The sequence below is a fragment of the Harpia harpyja genome, chromosome 1 (genome assembly GCF_026419915.1).
Source record: "Harpia harpyja isolate bHarHar1 chromosome 1, bHarHar1 primary haplotype, whole genome shotgun sequence".
NCBI lineage: Eukaryota > Metazoa > Chordata > Aves > Accipitriformes > Accipitridae > Harpia > Harpia harpyja.
The window spans coordinates 62,570,192-62,596,884 of NC_068940.1; the positions used below are offsets into that span (position 1 = coordinate 62,570,192).

The following is a 26,693-nucleotide window of genomic DNA, read 5'->3' on the forward strand; positions in this document are numbered from 1 at the left end:
CAGCTGGTGCCTCAACTCTGCGAGTCAAAGACACCCAGGATAATGGTCTCTGACCCAAAAGCCTACAATTTCAAAGGCAAGTCTCCCCAAAAGGGTGACATAAATGAGCGGTTATATAAGAGGAGACAATAAAAATGTATAGGTTGTGCATGCTAGTGAATACTATTGCAGTGCATATAATTCCTTCTCAGAACAGTATCTCTGAATCTCCACCCAGCTAATGAGGCATGCTGTTTTAGTTTGCTTTTCTTTCACATAGGCCATGTACTAATTCATATTATATAGATTGAAGCCTTCATGCATGGTGGAGCAGGAAGCAGAGGAGGGAAAAGAAATGGCAGCCTCCTCACAGAGCATGCCAGTATTTCTCTGTCCAAAGTCTCCTGCTTCTCCTTTTTCTTCTCCCAAAACGCAGAGGTTTGTATGTGCATGAAGTCTGGCCATGGTAGCAGAGCACAAACTGCAGCTCACGGGGCCAGCCCACACTGGTTGAGGAGGTCAGCTGTCACTCTGAAAGAGAATAACAGATACAAAACCCAAGGTGAGGGTTCAAGCGTACTGGTTCTAGCATGGAGGGATTTGTTGTATGAATACTAGTTTTCATTGACACTGAGGTATGCCCTTAGCATCTACTCGCACATAAAAGAGGAAGACGTAGGTGTCAGGGAAATTGTTGGCCAGCCATTGATTTCAAACAGCTTTCAGGCCACCTTTAAATCCTTATATCACTTTATTGAGAGAAAAACGTGGTCAAATGCCAGGAACGTGGACAATCATACAAAATGAAGGGTCAGCTAAAACATCAGCTAAGGCTTCAAAGCCTGAGGCCGCTGCTCTGCAGAAGCAAGAGCAGAGCTTCCTAGCAGCCCCCAGGCTAGCACCAGAAGGCTGTGCCTGCCAGAAACAGGTGCCGGAGCATCCTGCCTCATTTTTACATTTTAGCAACATTCGTGTTGGTTTTCGTCCTGCTAATAATATCCAGTTGAATCGAACTGAAATTACAGTCTCTGCCTGCATTCACTGCTCAGGACTCCTGGGGACAAAAGAGCATACCGGAGCGCAAGGGTGTTTTACTCAGAGATCAGGCAGCGACTGACACAGGACCACTTCCTTGCTATTTCTCTGGAGTTAAGCAATACCAAAAAAAACCATCACAGAGCTCTACACGACCCCATGCATAGCCTCGTGGCAGTGCAGTACCTCCAGCTGCACTGACAAATTCCAAAGTGAACGTAAGGACTCGGTGCAGCCCCTGAACTATTTACAATAACCTCCTTTCCATCTCACTTCATGGAAAACATTTATTTAGGCAAAGAGAAGAGGAGGATGAGGGTATCAGAAAACAGATCTCTGAAAAAGCAGCATCAAAAATAAATGCTGTGCATAGTGCCTGACTTTTTTAATGAGGCAGTAATTTATTAATTCATCTTTTTGTTTTAATAAATACAGCCTATAAAGTAAGGGAACATATTGCATTCACAGAAGTCTGTAACTACACCAAAGGGAAGTTGTTAGTTAAAAATATCCAAACAGATTCCTGGTTAGAAATAATTATTTGTCTTTGGTTACATCTTTTAATTTCCTCAATGGCCAGGAACAACAAGGTAACCCCCAAGGAAGACCACAATGTAGGTTCATGTGACAAACCACTACCTGAAGATGAAATGTTAACATTATGGGATGGTGGGGAAAAGACAAGGTACCAAGTGTATGCTGCGCCACAGGTAGAGGTTTCAGTTCAGCATTTGCTTAGCCCTGATCACCTGAACCCCTGAAGGCATCATTCTTAGCCCACAGAAGGCAACTGACTGATTTCACTTGTCTCTTTTCAGACCGTTGAGGATGCAAAATGAATACAAATTATTACCTGTCTCTTTTCAAGGTTCAAAACAGAATAGGAAATGCAAGCATAGGCTGCAAAGATAAATAACTATTTGCATATTTACAAGAGCAACTTATATACTTTTAGTGTAAATAAAGATATCATTTATTTACATTGTTTACAGTTCTATTACACAACATAAACTATATATAAAAACGATTTTGCTGTAAATTCACATGGACCAAGGAAGAGGCTCATTTACTGGAACAGTCCTGAAAAATCATTCAGATGCATCACATATGGAAACATATTAATCCACGTATGGATTAATACTGCTTTGCAGCTACTAGCCTGTGTGCCCCAGCTTTAGGAAACCCTCAAGAACAACATTTAGGGCCTTCTGGTCATGAAGCTCTGCTAGTGAGTGTAATTCCCATGGAAGCTCTCTCCCCTCCAGCAGGTCTTCTCATAAGCAACATGTCCCCTGACGGCAAGTCCTGCCTGAAATGCTGTTATCAGTAGCTCCGTAAGCAGTAGGACAAGACCTGGTATCCAACATCTCTTTTTTCTGTGGATTCTCTGATGTTTAATAAAGGGTGAGCCTTTCTTTCCATGGACGATTTCTCATCTATGTGGATGTCCATCTTCAGGAAATACGCAGGAACTTAATAGCTCTGTGGTCTGTGTCCCATCACAGTCAAATTTAGACAAAATTGCCCAATGTTTGATACTTACTCAGAGGCCAGGAAGGAATGACTGACATAAGCAGGCACACAAACAGTGAGTGCAACACCATCATTGCAGCCAAGAAGGAAATAGACCGCCTTGCTGTTCTGACTTGTCTGTTGAACGATGACAACAACATTGCTATTAGTTGAGAATTATCACTTACTGCCAGCCTTATTACAGCTTTTTAAAGAGAGGCTCCCAAGCTGCAAGGAAGGTACTTCTGCATAGATACAGTAACATCAGAGGACACCTACTCTTCTTGATTTCTGTACCCTACGCCGTGCAAATGTGTACCCTCACTTCTCACCCAATCATCACAATATGATTAATGCAAAGCACTCCAATTCTTATGTCGAGCAGCATGCCAAAAAAGCAGTGAAACTATAGTTTTAATTATCATCATGAATAAAAGTCTTTAAACCATCCATGTACAGTCTCTGCTCAGAAAGTCTTCATGAAAACAGCACTTGAGATGGCTCATTCAACCATCCTCAGCTGACTGGCCTGGGCACCAGGAATATAATTACTCGTTTTAGGATTCTACTTGTGCAGAAAGCCTACAGTAGAGTCATGACTTATAATGGGGTTTTAGAGCTGTTGTGAGTATTATATCATTAAAGGAGTTTTTCTTTATTTAGAGCCAAAGGAATTGTTCTAGAAAGTGGCATGGCTGAAGGGCAGTCCAGCAGATAATTCCTTCTTTAACAGTGAAACATCTAATTTCTTCAGTAATTACCTATTTGTCTACACCTGACAGGTACAGAGACATTCTGATCAGCTCTCTGCAGTCAGTCACAGAGTTGCTGTTTGTGGGACATGGACTCCAGAAATAACACTTTCCATAATTACTTACATGCTCAGTCTGACCCACTGGATAACAGCCAAGCACAATAGTGCACACTCTTGCAGTTAACACAGTATGGAACCTGGGCCATCACAAGCACATCAACAATACTCTTGCTGATTAGAAAAATATTTATCTAGGTGAAGAGATGAAAAAGAAATTATGCATCCGCAAATGCTGGTTAAGCAGCAGAGTGTACAGGCAAGGAGTATTTAGATTTTAAATGAACCTATCTTCTCATATGCAGAATACAAACAGCTGAGATACCACTTAGAGGTTGTGACCCAGCCACTCAACTCATCAAAGTATGAAAATATGCAAGTGATGTCGATATTAACTGAAGAATTTATGCTGGATGCAACTCCCTGCTGAACGGTGCCTTGCTTTGACTCAGCATCAATGAATTTTACCTCAAACCCTCACTACAGCACCTAGTATGTGCCTGGTTTATCTGAAGATCATTTTCTGTTGTTTTCAAATAGCATAATTAATTACATATGAAGAAGTAAGCAGATGAATGCAAAAGTAGGTAAATCTCTGGTCTCCTCTCCCCTTTCCTAAACAGCAATTTGTTGCACACATGCACCAATAATGTCAACCTTCATGCAACTCTTCCCATAGAGTACCCTGGATATGCCAGTGGGAAAATGTTCAGTGGTAAAGTCAGCACGTTTTAAAATGGTTGTATGCTGCTTTGGTTAGGAGAAGCTTTATAGTCAGTCCAGTGCTCAATACAGTCACCATGGCTGAAACAATTATGTTTCATCAATTACAAAAGCTCGTTTCATTGCTAGAGAATAATACCGTCTCAAAAAAAAAAAAAAAAAAAAGAGGGAAGCAGCAGCCATTTCCTAAGTCTGCAGCTCTAAAAAACTCACATTCAAGTTCTGAAAATAAGTAACTGCAAATGCACTCCTCAGGTTCAAAACTATATATACAAACTATATAATATATTGGGGGATGTGGAGTGATCTGATGCTTATGGATGAATCACCCGAGGAAGAAAAGACACAGCAAGTTATTCTGAGGCTCCACACTTTGTATGTCAGCCACCTTGACACTATTAAGCAGACAGAGATGTAAGGCATTAATGGATGACCATAGCACAAGAAATTGAACCTAGGAGCCAGTCACTGTTCAATGCCCAACAGCAAGATTAATTAGGATTCAGATTTGGATTCTAGTTTGTGATTGATCACTGTCACCATTCAAAGTTCAAGGCTCTATTTACTTTTCCTAGGAGCACTGCTGAAGATGATCCTCCACTGTTTCTTCAGTCAGCCTGAACCACAGAGAAGTTTCCCATTACTGTGTTTTGTCTTCACCTCTCCTTTCTTTTCTTAAGGGTGATTTTCTGAAGCAATTTGCCATTTTTTTTGTCTGATTTCTGTCACTTTTTTCCCTGTTTATCTACTGTTTTATTACATTCTGCCTATACCCTACCCCATCCCTTCCGTTTCTAATCCTATGCCTGTTCTAGCTCTGATTTACTCAACTTCCATTTCCTCTTTTCCTTTCTTTTTTAATATTCTCATTTAGGAACCACATTTCATAATCCCTTTTGGCAGCGAGATGGAGGTGTCATGTACTTGCTGGTGTGCAGATGCTTTACTCATAAGTCCAACATCTTTTTCATCCAGCCACTAAAAGAAGTTGATTCTAAAGGCAGATTTAGTGGTAGGTACATGGCTATGTACTATCTAGTTAAAGCAAAGATATGCTTTATTTAGAGAATTTTAAAATAAATTGAGACTGAATATGTAGTCTCCTATTTGACTAGTTAATCCTCTACTGCATCTGTATTTTTTTAATCTCAAATTCCAGCTAGCTAGTTAGTTTGTTTCTTAAACTCCTAGCAGTGGAGGTTTAAAGAAGAGCCATAAATGAAAGAGACTAAAACAGAATATGAACCTAACACAGGAGTTCCCTCGTGGAACCTTAAAACCGATTAGTGCCACTTTCTGTAAGGTTCAGATCAGATGTGATCATCTGGAAAGCTGGTCTTCCAGAATAAACATCAAGCAGCATGATTACCAAAAAAAAGGCAAATGGTATAGATGACTTTCAAGCTTTGCAAAGCTCCATGTGAGAGGTCCTTATCCCTCCTATGACCATCCTTTGACAGAAACTGAAGGAGCACAAAATGTGCCAGAGGGAAACACTGATTCCACACAATCAATAATTTTGATTTTCACGCTGTCACAATTCAGTAGTAAATTAGGAATCAGAGGAACTACCAAGAAATGCCAGATGGTTCATTATGAAATACACCAGCTGTCCTTTTCCCTCCAATGTCTCATTTTAAACTGGTGGAAAATGAAGTTACTTTAATCTACCCTGTACAGCCCTATAATAAAAACAGACACCAAAATGAAGGTTGAAATATCCAGCTACTCAATGGATTCACCTAGTCTATCATCATGATGCCATGTAGTGTAATCACCCAGCTACTTCACAAAACAGATCATACACTTCCACTGAGGTACCTCTGCTCTCAGCACCATACTGGCCCCTGTCTAACAGAGTTCGTAGTGTCAGGATAGACAAGCAGACAAACAGCTGTTAGTATAAAATGGATCAACACCTATACAGCTGAGCTACCAAGGACATGAGTTGAATGCGTACATTGTACCTCAAGCCTAACAAGGGCAGTTAGCATGATTCTCATTAGATGTCATGTCAAAGGTGGCTCCTGCATTAAGTGCCTGGGAATGGAAAGCAAAGGCAGTTTTAGAAGGATATACGTGAATGGCTTGAGACAAAATGCCTTAGTTCAACAGATTAGCAATACACCCATTTCCAAAACATCCATGTATTTGAACAGAAGGCAGGGGGTAAAGAAGTTACTTAAAAATCATATCTGTGTTTACTATCTTTGGGTGCTACCTTTGCAAAACCAATAGCTCAGAACTGTTAATAAATAAATCCTTGGGGTTATAAAAGGATACTTTCTTAGACCTAGACTGGACTAAAACTCTTCCCTGTTTTATTTTAGTTGTATTACGTAAGGGATTAATTTGGCGCATTTTAAGAATGTAACAGACTACACATATTCTTCAGAGCTCAGTCTCAGTTATTACAGCACAGCCAAACTCTTTCCACTATGGTTTGCTAGAGATAACAAATCTATCCCTCAGCCAAGCATGAAGATGTAAGCAGTGCAAAAAGAAGTGGTCCAGGGGGACATTTTTCACATTGCCTCACAAAAAAACCAATTCATTTTCAAGTTAATTCTTTTCAGTTCCCTAGCTAAAAAAGAACTAATTCCTGTTGCTAGGTGAGTGTATTAGCAAAGCCTAAAATACAGCCCAGTAAAAAATTTATATGATTTGCTCACCTATGTAGCTGGTTTATGTGTTTATAAATTTCAATCCTTCAAAAACTTTTGGAAGGTTACTCAAATGTATCATTGTTAGATCTGCAGCCACGATTTCTCCACACTAGTAATGTGAACTACATTAGCTGGGGGGCTAAGCGCACACACTCACTCATCTGAGAGAAGAAAGAAATAGTAATTTCATGGACTTTACACAAATGTAGTCACACAAGCTCCTTTTTCCTTCTTGGAAATTGCCAGACATCACTGAGTGTACTGATTATTCTGGAAAAAAAATGTTTTTAGGCACCAGGATTCCCTTTTTACTTGGTACCTCATATTTCTATTGTGTCTAAGTGTCTAGGATGAACAAGAAACCAGTGAAACAAAACAACAGATCAGCAAAAGCTGAATTAGTTCTAAAATTTAGATATGGCATTGAGATACAGGACTTACAAAACTCAAAAGAAACAAGCATTTGTCTTTATTTCCAAACAACATATAATTTTAAAATAAAGTTTAAACATTTCCTTGTAGTATTACTAATTCAAATGTTGTTGGAATGTGAAAATAACTCATTTTTCCCCCTTAAGCTGTTTATATGATTTTTTAGAGTTATTTCCACTTTAATAACCCACAGTTTTAATAAACACTTGACACAGAATTTCTTTAAATAATATGTCTGTGTATTAAAATTCTCTCTTCTTTCAAGTATTTTTAAAAGATGGTTAAATTGATCCACTTTACAAGACAATGTTTATACTACCTCTTTTTAGCAGTATTGTAAACTGAATGCAATCTCTTTTTTAACATAATCCACAGCTGCTTTAAAATGTCCTTTCTGAGGCTCTAGCCCTTTTTTCAAAGGACTTTCATAAAGAATGTCTTTAATTAGTATTCATTTCAAGTACATTTTTTATTCATTTCATACAAATCTGGTCTGAGCAGAGTTCTCATCATTGTAAATAGCTGACTAAATACTCAAATCTTGAAAATGATACCGAAGACCAGTAAGATAATTCATATGCTGTTCTTCCAGATTTCCTTTACTACTGCTTTTTGGCATATCTTTTTTCCTTCTGGTCTTGCTGTCAAACTTGAAAGACTATGTTACACACTGGAGAAGGTTATATTTGAACTGGAGAAGGTTAAATTTTGCTAGAGCTGAATGTTTTATGTAATACTAGCCTTGCAGAACACTGACGATGATAAATGCTGTGCAGTTAACTCCCTTTTATTGGGTCCTTTCTGTCCCAAGGACCTGAAGTACAATACTGAGCCAAGGGAGAAACTGCCTAAGAAATCTGTATTTTCTGCTTTGATTAGCTTTAGTTAGCCGCTCACTGACTTTTTTGTTGTGCTTAAGCACGTACATGCAACCTAAGAAGATGACAAGCAAAAGAAAGTTAACGGCTTCCCAGCCTGCCTGTTCTTTCCTCATCTATGGAGAGCTTTTGCTGAAAATCCAGTGTTCTCTGTCTTTATTTGGACAGCAATGTATTATCTCTACCTATAGATAAACAGAGAGAAAGTGAGTAACACGAGCTAAGGTCACATAATGAGCCAACGTCAGATGGTAAAATATGCCTTTACTCTTCAACTACTCTTTTGCATCCACAGTACTGCACTTCCAGAAAATAGTGGCACAAAAAGCTTTATTTCTGTGCACGGGTCTCAAACTAGGATGCATGAAACGTGAACACCACCAAGTACTAAGTCAGGGTGAAATGAATTTGAATAGGGCACTTCATCCCTCAGAGACCACCTGTGAACAGAAAGGGTCTGCTTGTAAGGACACAGTCATTTACCAACCACGTGCAGCTTTGCTGATCACACTGTTGGCATTAAAGTATCACCTTATTAAGTTTAATCATTTATGATTTTCATAGCACTCACCATTTAGATTCAATCTTTGTACAACATATTGTTTTTGTAAGCTAACTTCTAGCTGTTCACATTATCATGCAGTGAATGGTCCTGAAGCTTTGGTGTCCTCCATTTGGGTTGAAACTATCACCACATTTGAAGCCCAAACACCAATTTTTGCTGTTTTCTGACTACACAGTCTAACTATTTGAGCTATTTTTTCCTAACTCCAGTCCTGAGAAACTGCGTTATTTGAAATACAAAGTTTACATAAGCTACAGTTATGGAACCAAGCATTATCACCCCTCAATTTTGGAGAGCTTCTGAAGCGCTGTGGCAAACGACGTAATGCTGCTTCATTCAGGTGGGTAAAACACCTGAAGAAACCGGCAAGCCGGGCACTCTGGGTTTTGTCTACCTGACTCTCAGCTCTGGGCAAGCTGAACGTTTGCCGCCATTTGGCACTTTGCAGCATGTGGTTGTTCCACACAGGACCCCAGTACCTTGGGCCACCCCCGAGCCCGCGGCTGCGGCCGTGGCAGGGCCTGGCGGCCTCTCACGCCACGGCCGCTGCGACACGGGGCTTCAGGCGACAAGGGAGCAGCACAAAGGCTCCCCAGCCGAAACCAAGAAACCACCGCCGGGCCGAGCTCCGCCGCCCAGAGAGGCAGCGTTTGCCACCCCCGTGCTCGGCCACGCCTCAGGAAAGGGGTTTCCGCCATGAAGGCGGCACCGTTGACCCGGCAAGGGGACGAGCAGGGCGAGGCGGCGGCGCCTCCTCTCCTCCAGCTCGTGAGTGTCGGCCGCGCACGGGCCCGCCTCGGAGCCTCCCTCACGCCGCCGCCCTCGGCGCCTCCCGCCCTGCTCCTCCACTGGCCGCGCCGCCATTACCCCCCGCGGCGGGCGCCCGCCTCTCTGCGAGCGGCTCGTTGCGGGCAGGCGGCGCTGGCGGGGTTTAGACGAAGCGTCGAGGGACGGATCGGTGACCGACAGACGGGGCGAGGGGAGAGGGAGGGTTGCGCGGGAGGGAGGCGGCGGGCTGCGTCGCACGGACGGCCGCGGCGCGGTCCTTGAGGCGGGGGAGGTGCGGGGCTGCTTCCTCCTCCCCCCTCCGCGGTGAGGGGCTGCTCTGGGCTGGGGGAGGGCTGCGGTGGGGGCTCGCTGGTGGCCGTGGGCTTTCCCCAGGCGGCCTGGGCTTGCTTTCTGTCATGCTGGGCTCCCCCGGGGTGACCCCTGCGGCGCTGGCCTGAGGGAGGTTGTGCTCCCCCCTTGGCCGGGCCTGTGCCCGCCTTGGGTGCTGGGCTAGCTGGGGTGCTGTTGAAGGTGCGCTGGTGAGTGGATTTTGTGGATTTTGTTGCTGTCTCTAGGCTCCTGTGATGCCGCGGTTAAGGTCAGGGAAAGTGGTAACTGCCAGCGAGGTGAAGTCAGCTGACGGGATGGTCACCAGCCCAAGCTCTCTGGGTGCAGGGGTGGGACGTGAGCCAGGGAAAAAGTTGTTAGTCAAGCATAGTCCTCACCTGGCACCAAAGAGAAAACCTGAGCAGCCCTTATCCTCCTGTCTGCAACCTGCCATGCTCCCCAGCAATTCCTGTGAGCAGTTTGCTCTTCTTGTGCCCATGCAGAAGGAGCAAGGTGAGAGTAGCCGGAGACTCCCAGGTAAAAAAACCAAGGGGATACAGTGCAGGAGGGCTGCCAGAAGCAACAAGGCTGTAGCTCTGCCAATTTCAGACACTGCTGTGTGTGAAGGTTGGCAGGCAGTGACCATGGCTGCAGCAACCTGCCGAGAAGAGACTGTAAGGAGAGGGACAGGACAAGGTCAACAGCTATTTTTCTCAGGAACTACTTTGCAAAATAAACTCTCGGCAGGGATTGAAAGGAAAGAACATAGCTCAGAAGGACTGAACCTCTCAGGTTTCCAGGAGAGTTCAGGGAGCTCAGGAAAAAAAGGCAAATATTCCTTTATGGAAATAAAATTACAAATCCCATCCTCAGAAGAGGAAATTGAGAGCACAGAGAGACATGGCATTTCCTGTTTGCCAGAACCAGGGGTGCTGCAACCCAGAAAGGGCACATGTAATGAAATGAAAAGGACTGACTCCATAATGATGCTGAAGATGCAAATCCCAGGTCTTAAGAAGAATTTGGGGATTCAGGAATCCTTGTCTGAACCAAAACCTCAGGAAGAGCTAGATACACCAGAGAAGTTGGATGGGTGTTCTTTAATTGGATCAAGAAAGCCAGGGACAGAGGAGAAAGGAAAGAGATGCTTGAGCAAGAAAGGCGGTACATCTTTGATGAAAGCAAAACTACAAGGTCCCAAAGAGAGGGGTAGATCTGCCTTGCTAGAACTGCATACACAGTATCCAGAGTCCAAGAAAGGAGCTGTGATTCTGAGGAAGAGGGACAGAAACGCACTGATGTCACAGCAGCTACAGGGCATAAGTCTCCAAGAACAACCAACAGCCAGAGGAAAAATGCACAAGGGTTGCATGAAAGAAGAGCAGCAGAGCTCAAACCCTCAGAAAGGAGCAGACAGCCTGGGGGAAAGTGGTAAGCACTTGTGCCCCATTGTAGAAGTACAGGTGCAGAATTTGGGCTTCCAGGACAAGGGACTGGTGCTGCAGTAAGACCTCATTAAAAAGTGAAAAAACAAGATAATTTTTCTTCTGCAGATGTGTCTGTGTGGGACAAAGTCACGGGGGCAGGAAAGAGTGGCCTGTACCCTATCTCAAAGTGACTCTTAGTGTGGCTGGCTGCTAAGTTAACTTAAGAAATCTAGAGATAAGAGCTAGGGTCTGCTAGCTTTACAGAAATGTTTTAGCCTTATACAGTGCCACGTTCTTCTGTAGCCTTGAATGTTTTTTGCTCTCTTTATAAAATATTGCAATAATGACACTTCTTTGTTTTTCAATCAGCAAAGGAAAAACGGAAAGCAATTGAGCAGGACCCTGGTACACAGGCTGTGAAGAAGCTTAAGACAAATCGAAACAGATCAGAAGATTCCAAGGAAAAGGAACCTCACTACTCTAAATCTCTCATGGTTGCTACTTCAGGTGGGACTCAAAGCAAGAGCTTTCTATGCCATCCTGTAACAAAGAAGTCTGGTGTGCAGTATAAAAAAAGTAAACCCAGAATTGATCAAATCAAGTACTTGCAAAGTTTTAGTGTGACTACAGCTGAAAAAATGAGAAATGTGTCTGCAAAATGTGATGCTGAACGTTGCAGAAATGCCCTAAACCATTGTAATGGCTTGCTCTGTGCAACAGAAAAGAATCCATTTGTGAGATTAGAGGCCTGTAGTTACATCAATACATTTGTGAAGTCTTCAGCTAGTGGAACTGCCAGCAGTTATAAATTAAGTGGATTCTTCCATGTAGCCCAGGATAAAAGAAAGCATGTTTTTCCTCATGGTACTGTAGAACAGAGTGATAGGAATTGCAGCACTAATAGAATGCAAAATGAGAGATTGCCCATAAGAGGTGGTTTATTGTTCAATAAAGAAAAAAGTCAAAATGGAGAAGGGTGTTTTTCATGCTGTCAGAGTGAAAACAATAAGTGTTTAAGGGGAAAAAAGTGGAATATTGGTAGAAAGCCTAGAAAAAAGATGAAAATCACTGAGAAATCAGCAGTAGAGAATATTTTCGCAGACATGGCTAATGAATGCAGCAAGTCTGAGTTACAAACAGAAGCGGCAGTTCCCATGTCAAGTTCCTTTGCAGAATTAGGACTAAATCATAAAGAAATTACTCTGTCAGCTTCATGTGATCACACATCAAATCTTCATATAGGAAAAAATAGTCATGAAGCACAAACTATATCAGTCTGGAGAAAGAATAGTACCAAATTACTTGCATTTGAAGATGGCTTTAAGAAGACATCTGAGCTCTCTGTAATAGCAAAAGGAGAAAATTCAGACAGCGTGGCACATCATTCTGCTGCCTCAGGTAGCCTGAGAGTGCTAGCTGAGGTCCATGACGTTTCTAATTGTCACAGAAGCAAGACAGATGAAAAATTGAAGAAAGTTCATAAAAAAATGCAGCAGTTTACCTGTCAAAGAGCAGTACCCATGACTGGTAAAAATGTTTGGCCTTTCAAATCTTGTGCCAGGACTTCTGAAAGGGTTCGTAAAAATCATGGGTCCATCTCAGAAGAAAAAGGACTTTTAAGGGCTGCTGTCAAGGAATCCTCTGATAAAAGCAGTGTTAAAGCTGTAGCAGACAGTGCCGTGACTGGGAATTTGAGACAGTTGGATTTGCATACATCATCAGTAGAAGTTAACAAAGAATCTACACATAAAATAATAGATCCAAATACTGAATGTCTGACTTCACTTGAAACACCAGAATCCTCTTCCATGGATATTTATGAGACACCAAGAAAGAGCAATGAAAATGCGGAATTACCACTTAATATGGATAGAGCTGTGGCGCTTAACCATGATGATGTGCAAGAAGTTAAAGCAACCTTGAATTTTACAACAAAACAAAAAGATAAAGGAGCTGTAATGAAAAGAAACCTGTCTGTGACAGTCCAGAATGGTACATCTACAAGTAACAGAAACAGAATAAACTTCAGCCGTGAAGCATCAGTAGTGAACCAGACATTTTCTGATTTAAAGCTAATGAAAGTATTAAACACTGGAAACCTGACAAAATTCAAAATTCCTTTATGCAGAAACAAACCTGGATCCAGGAAATTGGAATCTGTCCGTTCATTTGAAAGAAAATCCTGTAGTCCACTAGAGCTTCTTGACAGCACTAGTGTTTCAAGAAGGCAGAAAACAGGCGAAGAGACTTTTTTGGTAAATTCCGAGCAGCAGCCTCTTCCTGTTGCGAGTGATGCTATGTCTACAGCTTCCATGAGGAAAAAAGCAGATGAGATCAACAGTAAGGACTTTCAGCATGATAGCTCTGAAAACGTTTCAGATGAGATGTCTGCGCTCCCTGAACATTTTTCTTTATATCCACATCCTTTTCTTGATGGACAACTAGAGTCATCTGTGCCTGATTTCCATGGTACTGAATGTGTACTAAAATCTCATTTTCCTGATGATTCTTGGAATGCAGTTGGCCACCCTGTTGCATTAGAAATAAATGATGATAGCAAATCAAGAGGGAATCTTTCACAACACAAAAGTCAAAATTTTCCGGATATTCTTGAAGCTTACAAAGAAGATGTTCTTGTCATTGATGTGATTCAGGATGACCCTGACCTTTTTGGAACCAATAACAAAGAGGAGCTCGCACCTGCAGACTGTGAAAATTGTCCTGTGAAAGCATCCGGTACTAGCACCTGCATTAAAGATGAAAAGCAGGATCTTAAGCCTGAGTATCCTGTTGCCTCAGAAAATGGAGATTCAGTAGAGGATAATTTTAGGTATGCATATCATTCTTTTTATTACAATAATCCTCAGTACTTTGTTCTCGTACAAGTATACGTTGGTTGTAGTGGTCAGGCTTCCTTACAAAATTTCACTAATTTCTGGGTTGATGTTAATTGTCAGAATTTGACTGAGGTATGACAGTATGCTGAATGCAAATAAATTAATTTGTTTTTCATAAGAACTAGGATAAGCTCTGAATCAAAGGAAAACATAGTCCTGAAGAACTGATTTAGACCAAGTGAAGTGAAATACAAAAGTATCAACAAAGCTAATTAAGAGTAATATTCTTAATAAATAACTTAATATTTTTAAGTATCTGACTTGATTTGAGATAGCAGATATCTCTTTAAGGGTAGTTTTTAGTTGTAAAGTGAGCAACCTGGTCTAGTGGAAGGGGTCCCTGCCCATGGCAAGGGGGTTGGAACTAGATGATCTTTAAGGTCCCTTCCAGCCCAAACCATTCTACGATTCTGTGATAATACTTAGAAATACTTTTTGCTTTCTAGGTGTAGCTTATTCTTTTGCTGGATCTGTATGAGTAAATGGTTATCTCTACAGTAGTATTCCATTCTGCCATTCTCTTTCCCTGCTTTTCTGCTATCCCCAGACATGTGAATAGTTTTCAAATCTGTAATTTGACTAACATGTTGTAGATGTTTATGATCTTGCATCTTCATTCAGCATGTTCCTGGTGTAAATTATTAGGCATTTATGTTTTTCTGGGTTTTGAGATGATAAAAGTCACTGAAGGGGGAAGAGAAGTTTGAAGTAGAAACAGACTTTTGTGAAAGAGGTAGTAGTCCTTCGTGGGATAGATGGAACTCATCAACTGTCTAGTCTGTTTTCTCTCTAAGCTTCGATACTTGTATTCAATAAATGAGTTTTAAGATGAAACTTTTTAGCTTACGAATAAAACATAAAGCTTAGGTAGAGATAATACAAGATTTTCCTCTGAAGATTAGGTTTTTTTATTGGGAGGAGTGTTTTAATTTTCTTCCTCTGCTCTTTCTGTGTGGCTTTATGTTATCCTTATTTTAAATAATGTTTTAATTATTTTCAACATTGGACCATCTTATAACTGCATTCTTTTTTTTTTACTCTTTGCTCTCCTTATCTTTCTTCTTCATTAAACCAATGTGCAAGAGGAAGGAATCTTTGCTAAGGTGCTGAACAGTTTTTTAGACATGAGAATATAAAACTTGCAGATGTTAATAGAATAAAACTTCTGCCAAAACAAGCCTCTGGAGAACAGGGCAAGTCTTTAGTAGGAGCATCCAACTTCTTAAGAAGCAGCTAGACTGTATCATAGTAAGTTTATTAGAATGAGTATTCATTTTGTGTACAGTGTGTTATATACACTGTTTAACAGAGTGAGTATTCACTGTATATTACCCCAGGGGAATAGTGGCTCTTCAGAGACAGTTTCCAGCTGACAGTCCAGACAGCTGTTGCCCAGAGTGGAAGACCAGAACTTCTGAGCCCTTTACACTTATGTGTTGGTTATGGTAGTAAAGTTTGTTATTTACATAAATACTAACTGAAAAATTTATTGGATCTTGTAAGTACTTTGTAGGGAGGACAAATATTCCCTTTAATTAGTAATGACATTGAGTTAGAGTAACATTTATCACAACCATTAGATAGATGAAAACTGAACTTGTTTGAAGTCATATTTCAACTTTCTTCCTGGTATCTACTGAATTTGCTTGCCATCAGCCAAGGAAAATAAAAATGCATGGTTCTTATTTCTTAGAATTTCCCCTTAATTTACTAAAGAAGCAAGCAAAATTGTCTGGTTTTGCTTTTTACCTTCCATAGTTTGATGCAAAGATCATTAGACGGTGACTAATTATACATGGTAACAGTCAGGAGCATACTTATGAACTGAATATGAGAATATTAAAATAAGGCAATAGACCTTACCACAGTTTTATCAGGTAGCTTATGATATCACCAGATAATACCAGATAATGGCTAGTTCATACTGTTGGTTTTTATTTTGTTAGTATTTACCAGATACAACTGGAACTTCAACTTTGTTTGGTGAACCCGAAAAGGTGATTATGCTGGTAGAGTTACGCTCACATCATACTACATATTTTAAAATAAAATATTGTTTCTGTTAATGTCTTTTTTTTTTTTCTTTAGAGATATTCTAGAGTATTGCCAATGTTTTCTTGTTTGGCTTCTTATTTTATGTATACTCAGTTTTGCTTCATTGCAGTATTAGTTTGTAATGCCACTTTAGTCTGTCCACGTAGAACAGCGAGTCAGAACTGCGCTGCTGTAAACTATCTCTAACTTGTATAAATATTAATTTATATTCATGTTTTGTTTAATATTTGGTTAATGTTAGCCATTACACTCTAGATGAATGTAATCTAGGTGATTTTAGGTAGAAGAGCAATGCAAGCACTTAATGCCTGCACATGGTGGTTGTTGCTGAATGTTTTAACTGTATCAGTACATAGCTTTTGTTATAATTTCCCTTCAGATTAGTAAGAGCAGGCACATGATGAGAGAATCTGGATCTTTGCTAAAACTATTTTAGTGCATGTATGTGTGGGGATGGACTTCAGTACGTTACTTCTTGTGTACTGATATTTTAGTCTGGCATTGGTATGGAGCAGTAAGAACTGTATTTCTGCTAGCAGCAAGTTATTCTGAAAGTATAGCTGGGTTGTTAAAAAGCTTTTTAAAATGTGTTGAGTGTTACTTAAGAGTTTAATAGCATTTAAATTGTAATTGTAAAGGAAACGATTGGTGCCTTAATTTGTGGTGTTCTTCTAGCTACAAAAGTCTGAGATCTAGCAGCTTGCCAAAATGACAGTTGCTATAATGAAGTAATACTTTTTATTCAAGTTTCATTGTGAAACCAAAGCACTGAAACTGTGTGAAGGATGTACCAGGTTGACTGAGCAACTGACAAGTGTTCAGTGGCAACTCTTAGCCACTGTGGATGTGTAACTATTAGCCACTGTGGATCCATTTTGTTTGAGCTTTGAATTTAAACACAAGATGTGTTTAGCCAATGACACTTTTCATCTTTGACTGTTCGTGACCTTAAAAGCTGGAGGGGTATTTTTAGTTATGAAAATTCAAGGATAATAATTTTTGGCTTCCAAATTTCAGATAATGAGAGCATGTGTCTTTCAAAAGCAGAACATACAGGACACAACAGTGACTGAGGTCCAAAATTCAAATAAGGCTTTTTTCTTTGGTTGGTTGCCAAAGAGGCACCTAACATTGCTACACATCTCTAACTTAAAGTTTCCTAACTACTGTAATTGTGCTTGTGCATGTGCCGAGAACTGATGTCTCTGAACAAGTAGATTTAAGTAGGACAAGCAGGTACTGTCTTTTAATCCCCAGGAAGATTCAGAAAAGGCTCTGTGTGTGTATGTCCTGAATGGTTTGATTCAGTTAGCATGCTCTGACCTTTAGGATAAGTAGGACTGGTTACTCCTCTGGTGGTTGCGTTTTAAGAAGAGTGCTGGTCACTTCCAGGCATTAATTGCCAGTCATCAGGAAAGGATTCTGGCCCTGCAGCCTGAGTGGGGCAGTGAAACTCAGTTTTCACATTCACTTCTGTTTGCCATTTTCTATTGCCTACCCTTATGTGACTCCCAACAGTGCAGGTTTTTTAATCAATCATCATTCTTTCCTCTCATGTAGGGTATCTAGACGTTTACTCTTAAGTGGCATCCAGTATGTCTTTTCATCCCAACAGAATTAGTAGGTTCAGTGGATACCTTTGAAAGCGCATCAGCAGCCATTCTTGCTCTTAGGAGACTTCTGTATTTTACTGTTTTCCTTTTGAATAGAAAACCTAAACTTGAATCCATTTTTCATATCCAAAATAGCAAACTGAACACTGTGGTTTCTGTAACTTGTGCTGTAAAGACAGATTTGTTTAAACTTAGCAGCAGCATGCAAGAGCATCCTGCGTTCTGAGATGGTCTAGTCTGTCTCCATTTCTACATCTCTAAAATGGGCTGACTTCTGGTTCGTGTCACTGCTCCTAGACTTGTCAGCTGGTGAGCAAATGCCAAGTACTGTAATAAATGTAGTTTTCTGTATGTGTTTTAGGCACCTTCTTTACAAGAACTTATAAAGTGTTTCTGTAACTATTTCACACTACACAATTAGCAGAATCTGGTAAAGATTTGGAAGTGGCTTTTGACCCTAACATGAAGATTTCAGTCTCTTCATGCTGTTAAATATTTCCAGTTTTAAGCAATGTTTATGAAGATGACAGCTTTCTGGAACTGTCTGCACTGCAGTTTTACAAAAAAGAAAGTCAATTGTTGTTGTAGGCAAAATCACTCAAACTTTGCATTTCACATAAAATGTTGGGGAGAGCGGAAATGAGCCTACAGAGAGCCTGCCTCTAATAAAAATCCCTCTCATCTCTGCAAACTTTCTGTAGCTTATTAAACTCTGCTTCTTAATGTATCTCGCATATATACATAGATACCTGTGCCTGAACGTTTGTATAGTTCCAAGTTACACATGCTGGGGAACTTTAATTTCCACTAGGTTGTTGCAGATTTTCATCGCTCCATGTTACTAGGCAGCTTGCTGTCATTATACTTGGTGTCATTCACCAGGTGTGAGCTTCCAAAATCTTTGGTGATAACATTGTTGATTTATATATTCTATATATAATATTTTAATATGTATTTTTACCTTCTGAGCTTTTATAAGGAGAAATATTTTTTTTTCCCAACTTATCTTTAAAAGAGGTGAAGTATCTTTCTATGAACAAATGTTTTTGTTACTCTCTTTTGAGATTCATTTTTATGCAAATCGTCTTGAATATAAAATTACTATAAATCACATTTTGTAGAAACTGATGAATTGGCTCATTAGCACAGTATTTCCATAATTTGCTGTACAGAGATTTTCCCTCTCAGTATTTTAGGGAAAGGTGAATTGAGATAATGAGCATTTACTGATGAATTTTGGGATTTGAAATATCTTGGTTTTACTTACTGTGTTTAGGTGTGTATCCGTAGGGATGGACATAAGAAAGCCAAAAGAAGAATTAAGAACAGTCTTAGAACAGTGTGTTGTGTGTAAGGATTCTGTCCATAGCTAAAAGTATTACTGAGAACTTTAATTTTATGTAACTGGTTAGATTAATTCTGCTTTTGTGCAAGATGGAAATCTTAAATACACTTTTTATTCAAAACAGACACATTACCATACAAGAATCTGGAATGTCAAATGATACTGAAAATTCCTGTGATTGGGTGCTGAAAGGTAAGAGTCTTTGGAGATTTTTGAATGTGTGATCAAGAGAAGAAAGTAACCACAAAAATGTTCAGTGGGAGAACCTAGGCTTTCTACTTTCCACATAAAATGAGAACTTGTCAGTTCAGTAATACTTCTTATTGTAACAGCGATTTGTTTCCTAATGCATATAAAATGGATGTCTTTTGAAATGGTACAAACTTGAGCCTTATAGGGAACATCTACTTCTCTGTTGTATTTGTCTGTTGGTAGTACTGGGGGTTTTTTTTGTTTTGGTTGTGTGTTTTTTGACATCTCTCTGATACAAGGCAAGGAATTCTGTTAGTTGATGAGGTGATAGTAAGACACCGAGTACTGTGATGCTGCTTTGGAGTCTGACTCATAATGTCACTTGGTTGTTCTCTTGTGTTCATCAGCAGACAGAATTTTATAATAGGTTTTTTTCCAGGTTGTACTTCTGTTTTTTGCAGATGCTATGCCCATTGCTCTGACAAACTGTTTTGGTTTTTAAGAATGCTTATTTTTTTTAGAGAAGGATACTTCCGACTTAATGGTTTTTTCTTCCTATTTTAAGCAGAACAGTCCCAACTAGGCAGCATCTGAATGTGATTTGTTCTGTTTTCTACAGCTTGTATACAGACCTACTATGCAAGGTATGTCTGATGTGGAAGTTTCTCTTAGGTTGGAGAAACAGGATTTTGACTTTAAACAGAAGTCCCATTACTGACACACTGGAGAAGGCACAGAGTGCTGAGGCTGGTTTTGAAGGTTCTTGGTGTTTCCCTTTCTGTTGTCAATTTGTCAGCTTGCTGTTAATCTGACACTCTGCCATTATGTATTGATTTCGTTGCAGGCTTGAAAAGTGTCTGTGACAGTAGCTCTTGTGCTGTTTTTTCATATTAATATGTTGTGTTCATGTAGAGTGGTTTGGACAGATGTAGCCTCCTGGAGAAAAAGGATTGAATAGTGACTATTTGCGGGAGACAGTTTCAGGCTTCAGTGATTAGAAGGCAGAATAAAAGGTAATGAGGGTTTAAGAGCTCAGACACCAAGAAATAGACATAAGTTCCCTGAGGAGAAATAGGGAGTAAGTACACAGTTAGGGCTCTGGTGATGTAAAGAGCCAGAGGGGCCTGTGCCATGGCATCTGCACTACTGAGGTGACTGCAGCCAAACCTGGGAACAAGTCCTGTACTATTTAGTAACTTCTGCATTTTCTTAGACTGTTTCTTGTTTTACTTCATGTTCTAATGAAGTTTGAGGCTAAAAGTCTTTGGGTCTTTTGGGGTCTTTTTGTGGTGCTTAAAATAAAGAAAAAGGTTTAAGTACGTCCTTCTTCCCAGATCTGAGAAGCTTAGGATCACATCACACTCTTAGATTAATATGCACATGGTAACTTATGTTTGATTGTATGACTTTTTAAAAAGATCTGTACAGATCAAGAAAGGTGTCTGGTTTTGGTAATTACTGACAATTTGTGTATTTATTTAGAAATATGTATTACTGCTTTGGTGTCTTGTGTTATGTAGTGAGGTCATGGCTGCTCATCTCAGTGGCTTCACAGTCTAAGAAGGGTGACAAATACTACAGTTAAGGTATTCTGGATGATATCAATCCACTTCACCTTTCAAGTGGAAATCTTGTGTACATTGTCTTCAAGCAGATGTGTCTTGTACTGATGATGATACGGACACCAGTGACTATAAGATAAAAGCCTTTCCAATCATAATCTGATTCTTTCTTCGTGTATCTAGACAACACAATGCAGTTGAAATTCATTCATGTGATCCAATGAAACAGTGAGTTTCTTTTCTATGCAGAGCCGTTCTCTTGTACATAAACAGCTGCTTCAGAGAGCTCCAGTCAGGTGTTCTGTTCATTTCCCGTGGCATCTGCAAAAGGTGTTGAAATTTCTTGACACTGCATGCTCATTGAGTTTGCTGTATTATAGGAATTTGGAGTTTCTCAGAGCTATCTGTATTTAGTTCAGGGTTGCATCATGTCATTACAATCAACTTACTTCCTTCTCCAGAAAAGACTAAGTCTTTATTTGCATAGCAAATTACCATACATATCTTTGGCTCTGTTTTAATAACAAAGTTTAACTGAATTTATTTCTAGAATATTGAATTACATAAATAAACCTGTTGTACTGTTCTACAGGGACTATTACAGAACATACAGTTTGGATAGAATTTTAATTGCAGATTCAGTTTAATATTTATTTGAAATGGTTTGTGCTTTAAAGGTGAAATAATTTTACATATAAATTTCACATTTAGTAAGTCCTAGGAGTTCTTAAATGACATTAGTATTAAGGCTTTGTAATATTTTGGAAATAAAAACTTTGTTGTCTGGTAGCATGGGAAACACATAAAGTAATGTGTTTATACATTTTCAGCTAAAGATATTAAAGCCCACAACTCCTCCAGAGGAAGCAGTCCTTTGGGAGGTGTTACTGAAGACTTTCTTGAAGATGGGCAACTGAGAGAACTAGATGAACTTTTAAAGAGTTTTGACGTGGATGAAAAGGTACTCAGAAATCATGCTTTCTGTCACTAAATAGTTTAAGAAATTAGTCTATATAATTGGATAATTTTAATTACTAATGCTGTTTTGTCAACAAAATTTTCAATTTCCTGTAATAAAAAGAATATTAGCGTTTCATAGATTACTGTACTATTGACAGCCTAAGTTTTGCTTGACAGAACTTGTTTTTTTTACCTTGCCGCTAATGTTTCATTTCAGATTTGAACATGAATTAAAATATTTTTATATCAGTTCTTACAGTAACTCTGTATTACCAACTGTATGAAAATTACTGTTCCAGTGAACACCTAAGTGTACTACTGTGCGTATGTGACATTTTTACATAACACACCTAGTTTTAAGAGTCGGTATTAAGTGCTTGTAACCACACAGTCTCAGAAGGATGGGTGGTGTTGGAAAGTTGGGGAGCTGCACAGCCATCATGCATCCCAGGAGGATCATTCTGTGGCTCATTACTTGGGCAGAAGGGCCATTACATTAACATACTGACTTCCTGGCAGTTCAGAGGGAACGTTAAACCATTTTCATGCTCACTGACTTTATCTGACCTTTCTACTCTCTCTGTCCTCCTTCCTCTAGATTGTAAGTCTAGGTCTTTTAAGACTTGAAGTTTTATACTATTTACTTCTTTGATAATGGATTGGAATTTATACCTCACTGCCACTCAGACATAGCTGCTGATAGCATTTACTATTTTCCACTACTTCAAGAGTGGATAATGGTTTTAACTGATTAAACTGTAAGATTCACATGGCTAAAAACTGGTAGGTAATTGGTAAGTTAATCAAACAGTAGGGAATCAGTTTCCTTGGCAAAATCATTATTTAAAAGCAGAATAGAAACATTTCCTTTAGCAATGGAATTGGGGCTGCTAACATCTGATTCGTAAAGTGAACAGTGCCATTTTGTTCCCTGACTTCTTAGAGAAAATAAAAGGGTCTGTCAAATCATATAGGTTGCTGGAGGTGTAGTACTTGTTGCAACATTGCCAGGTCAATCCCAGTTGGACTACTTTGTAGTGTTGTAGCTTTATAAAATCAGTGTCCTAATGTTTGCTTTTCTTTGCTGTGTTGGACAACAGTAAATATGTATAACTAATCTCACCCAAACTTCAAACTTAACCAAACTTATACTGTAAAATACATGCTACAGCCCTAAACCTATTCCTGTTTGTGGATGGAAAACTAGCTGTGCAGACCTGGGGAGGGAGTGGAATGGCAGAACACGTTGCAAGTATCTACCATTTGGGGTGATTTGGGGCGTTTGGTTTTTTTGATGGCTTTTCCAACTAATAATGATGTGAGAGACCATGGAGAAAACCCTAAAAATATTTGGGGAACTGGTAAAATGAAGTTTGGAAGTCTGATGAGAGCATATCCATCTCTAATTCTTTGGCTATCATAAATTTGTGATGTAATGTGAAGTTCAAATTACTTCATGAATAACAGCCAAAACAAAGCCAGGATTCCATGACTTTGTTCTATATCAGTCCTTTAAATTCTCATCCCCAAATATGTTAGGTGCTGTCTTTTTTCTCCATATCTTTGGGGATTTTTTACCTACACACCATGGTGCACAGCTGAGCAGAAGCCTTAGATTTCTCCTCAATACAGCTTTAAATTTTCATTGAACTTGATTGAATGTCTTTTGTGGGTTTCTACACATCTGTCAGGCGCAGTTAAAATTGGGCAGTGGGTCTAAAAATTGCTGGGATTATCGGTGGGAGCAAAGAGAAGTGAAGACAATCATGTTACCTTTTTTTCCAATTAAAAATCCCTATTTTAAAGATCACAGAATATAATGGCAGTGTGTCCATTTTAAAAGATGGTGTAAGAGTAACCCTGCCGTCCAAATTACAGTTTTTACAGTCAAGACTGTATTATCACACCTTCCAACAACCACTAACAGTTTTAAGTCTGTAGTGTAAAGTGTAACAGGCTTAGTAGTGCTTTGCTGTATCTGAAAGTACATTTTAAATATCTTCACAGTCCAGGTTTGCAGATGAAGTCCCTGATGTTAAACAAGAAAAAAAGGGTGAAGCTGAAAAAAGGTATATATACTGTGTCCTTCATGCAACCTGTGATGTTCCCCAGTTATTGTACTAATGAAATGTGATGTTTTTACTGAAACACCATCAGCATTTTAATTCAATTTTTCTATGTTATTGTGACTATGTGATTAAGAAAATAAGAATGTGAAATAATATAATTTCACTGTGCAAAGTACAAGACAAGTATAGTCATAGCCTGACAGGACAATAGAGGCTATTTTGTCCTCTGGCTGGTGATGAAATATATCCACTTTATGCCTGTGTCTCATCTTGACATCTCAATGTGAGTATAGCATAAGATACATTTCCAGCTGCAATAGCAGTTACCAGAACTTTTAAAAAAAAAAAAATCAATGAAACTTTCAGCTTTCTTTTCTGCCTCTTGGGACTTTCTAAACTGATAAAAGAAGTGAAAGATCTCATTCACATTCAGGCTGACAAATACTTGAACAGCAATACAAAAAGGCACTTAAAAACATGGCATGTGGAGCTAAGCACGTGCTTTACTGTTCTGTTAGCTTCAAGCTATGCTTACAGTGTTTATAGTACATATGACTTCAAGCGTCAGACTAAGAAACTTCCATTCAACATCAGCCCAAAAATGAAGCAGAATAAGACTTTGTAGAAAAAGTATGCTTAACTGATGGAATACTTAAGTAATTAGAAGAGAAATAACAGATATTTCAGAGTCATTTTCACAATAATCAAGAAACCTTAGCTGGCATAGAAGAAGGGGTTGCTTTTTTCCAGCACCAGTCACAGTTCTGTGACAGACTTGAAGTGCACCAGAAGTCTGTTAAATGAAGAATATTGCATCTTTTCATTAATCAACTAGAAAGCTCCAAGCTCCTCCTTCTGGTAAAATACCCATTTAAATTTACCTTAGTAGCATAAATAGTTCTTTATGCTCTAGAATAAGTAGATTATGCTGGATAAAATATGTGCAAGTAATACCGCATTACTTCACTTCCTTAGTTGAAATGCAGCACACTCTGCAGTTAGAGAAGAGGCATTTATTCCTTCATTTGGAGTCAAACTGTTTTCTCTAATTTACTCAAAAATGTTACCATTGCAAAGTTTCATCTAGAAGAAAACATAGTTACTGTTCTTATTTAGCAAACTCTGCTTCTAGTGGTGCTGTTACTTAAAAAAAGAAATTTATTGTAGAGCTATATAGTTTACAGTTCCTGACAAAATTGTGTGTAGTTTCATGTCTAGATTAAAAAGAGAGCTGAGATTTGTTATCCTGAAGATAAGCTGCTATGAAAATCCTGTTGTGTCAGGCTGGCATCACAAAGCATAAAAAAATTCTACATGGTAATTTGAAAATTCTGAGTAACTAGATCTGCAGACTTTTTTTCTCTGGAGACCAATACAATACATTGACTAGAATAAAAACAAAGATTGATATTGAGGAGTTTGGGTTTATTAGCTAGAATTTATTCTTATTTGCTGTAGCATTTTTATTTCAAACTGTATTAAAAACAGCCTGCAATTTAGGAAAGATTTGAATTATCCTGGCTATGAAAAGTACTAAATAGCTAGAATGTGCCCCTCATAGGGGATAGCAAGTCTATTTCTGTCTCCAAACAGCAAGCAGGCTGAAATGTCCTTTGTACTGAACTTAGATTCTTAATTGAAGGGGGGAGGGGAGGAAGATCTCATAAAAGGGGATTTTTTTTTTCTGTGGCTTTATTTACAAATAAGAAAGAGATCACTAAGTATTTTGCTAGCAATATTTGTAGCTTATTTTGGAAAATGTCACATTTTAGTAGCTTAATTATCTGGAATGTACATATTTGGGAATAGTTAAAGGCAGAACAGTCTTTAATTGGAGTTCCCTTTGAAATCACCTGAATCTTTTGCCAAGTAGAGTCAGTTATTATGAAAGAAAACAGTTGGCTCTTCAAATGTAATTTCAAAAGCTTTGAGGATTACTTCTCTGGCAGATACTACATAACAGACTACTGAAAAGTAGATGCTTCTTCAGAGGTGACAGAAATCGTCTCAGTCTACCTGTCAGCATAGTGAAAAAAAATAGAAGTGGTTCACAGGTGCCTTTTCTACTTATTTATTGAATTTCATATAGTTACACTTTAGGACAGAATAATCTCAGCTAAAATCATGATCAGATTGGACCAGGCAATGAGAGTAATGAAAGTAAAGTTGTTGGGACTGCTAGCTCTTTAAATTTACAGCAAGTTTTCAAATGTTGTGTAAATTGTTGAAATTCTCATCTTTTATACACTTTTATCTCCCTTTTTAGGTGTTTAGTATATGGGAGAAGCACCTGTTTAATTTAGTTAAACAAATTTTTGTTTTTTAATACTCAACAGTGACTGTATATACAAAGATCTTGTGAACTGTGAATTGCTATCAGGATTGCCATTGCATGCCCCGAAAGTAAATGCCCTCAGTGAAGCTACAGTGATGAAACCCCGGACAAATGGTATTGTATGCTGTATTGGCAAACCCTCCAGAATTTATTTTTACGTTTGTTTTATTTACCTATAAAATCTTAAGGAATTTCTTCAATTCCTGAAGGCATTGGCTGGAATTTGTTTTAGTTTGCATACACAGAAGCAAAAATGCAAGCTCTCATGTGATAGGTTAGTGAGGGTTTTGGGGTTGGGTGGGGTTTTTTAGCAGAATCCTATTTGGTAGGGTCAAATAGCAATCATTCTATCTTGGTATTTATGGTTCTCAGATACTTCAATGGTACAATGCCTGCATTCTTAGTATTTTGACACATTGTGTTTAAGCCATGTTATTGGCAAGTAACTTGTTTTTCTTTATTTGTGGTCAGAGAATGTGACTGCAGATTTTCTTGGTTGGTTGTTACCTGTCAGCAAAACTTGGCTAGGGACTTCCTACCTT

The 26,693-nt window shown here is 39.1% G+C and overlaps 1 protein-coding gene across 1 annotated transcript in view; it reads left to right on the forward strand.

The window, feature by feature from the left end:
• Positions 1–9,637: 9,637 nt before the first annotated feature.
• Positions 9,638–26,693, forward strand: part of TOPAZ1 (testis and ovary specific TOPAZ 1) — a 43,772-nt gene continuing 26,716 nt past the window's right edge. The window contains exons 1-6 of the mRNA XM_052797298.1: positions 9,638–11,127; positions 11,493–13,953; positions 19,158–19,225; positions 21,618–21,748; positions 23,755–23,816; positions 26,153–26,265. Of these exons, the coding sequence (XP_052653258.1) occupies positions 9,954–11,127; positions 11,493–13,953; positions 19,158–19,225; positions 21,618–21,748; positions 23,755–23,816; positions 26,153–26,265 (4,009 nt within the window). The 5' untranslated portion in view covers positions 9,638–9,953. The remainder of the gene's footprint in view (positions 11,128–11,492; positions 13,954–19,157; positions 19,226–21,617; positions 21,749–23,754; positions 23,817–26,152; positions 26,266–26,693) is intronic.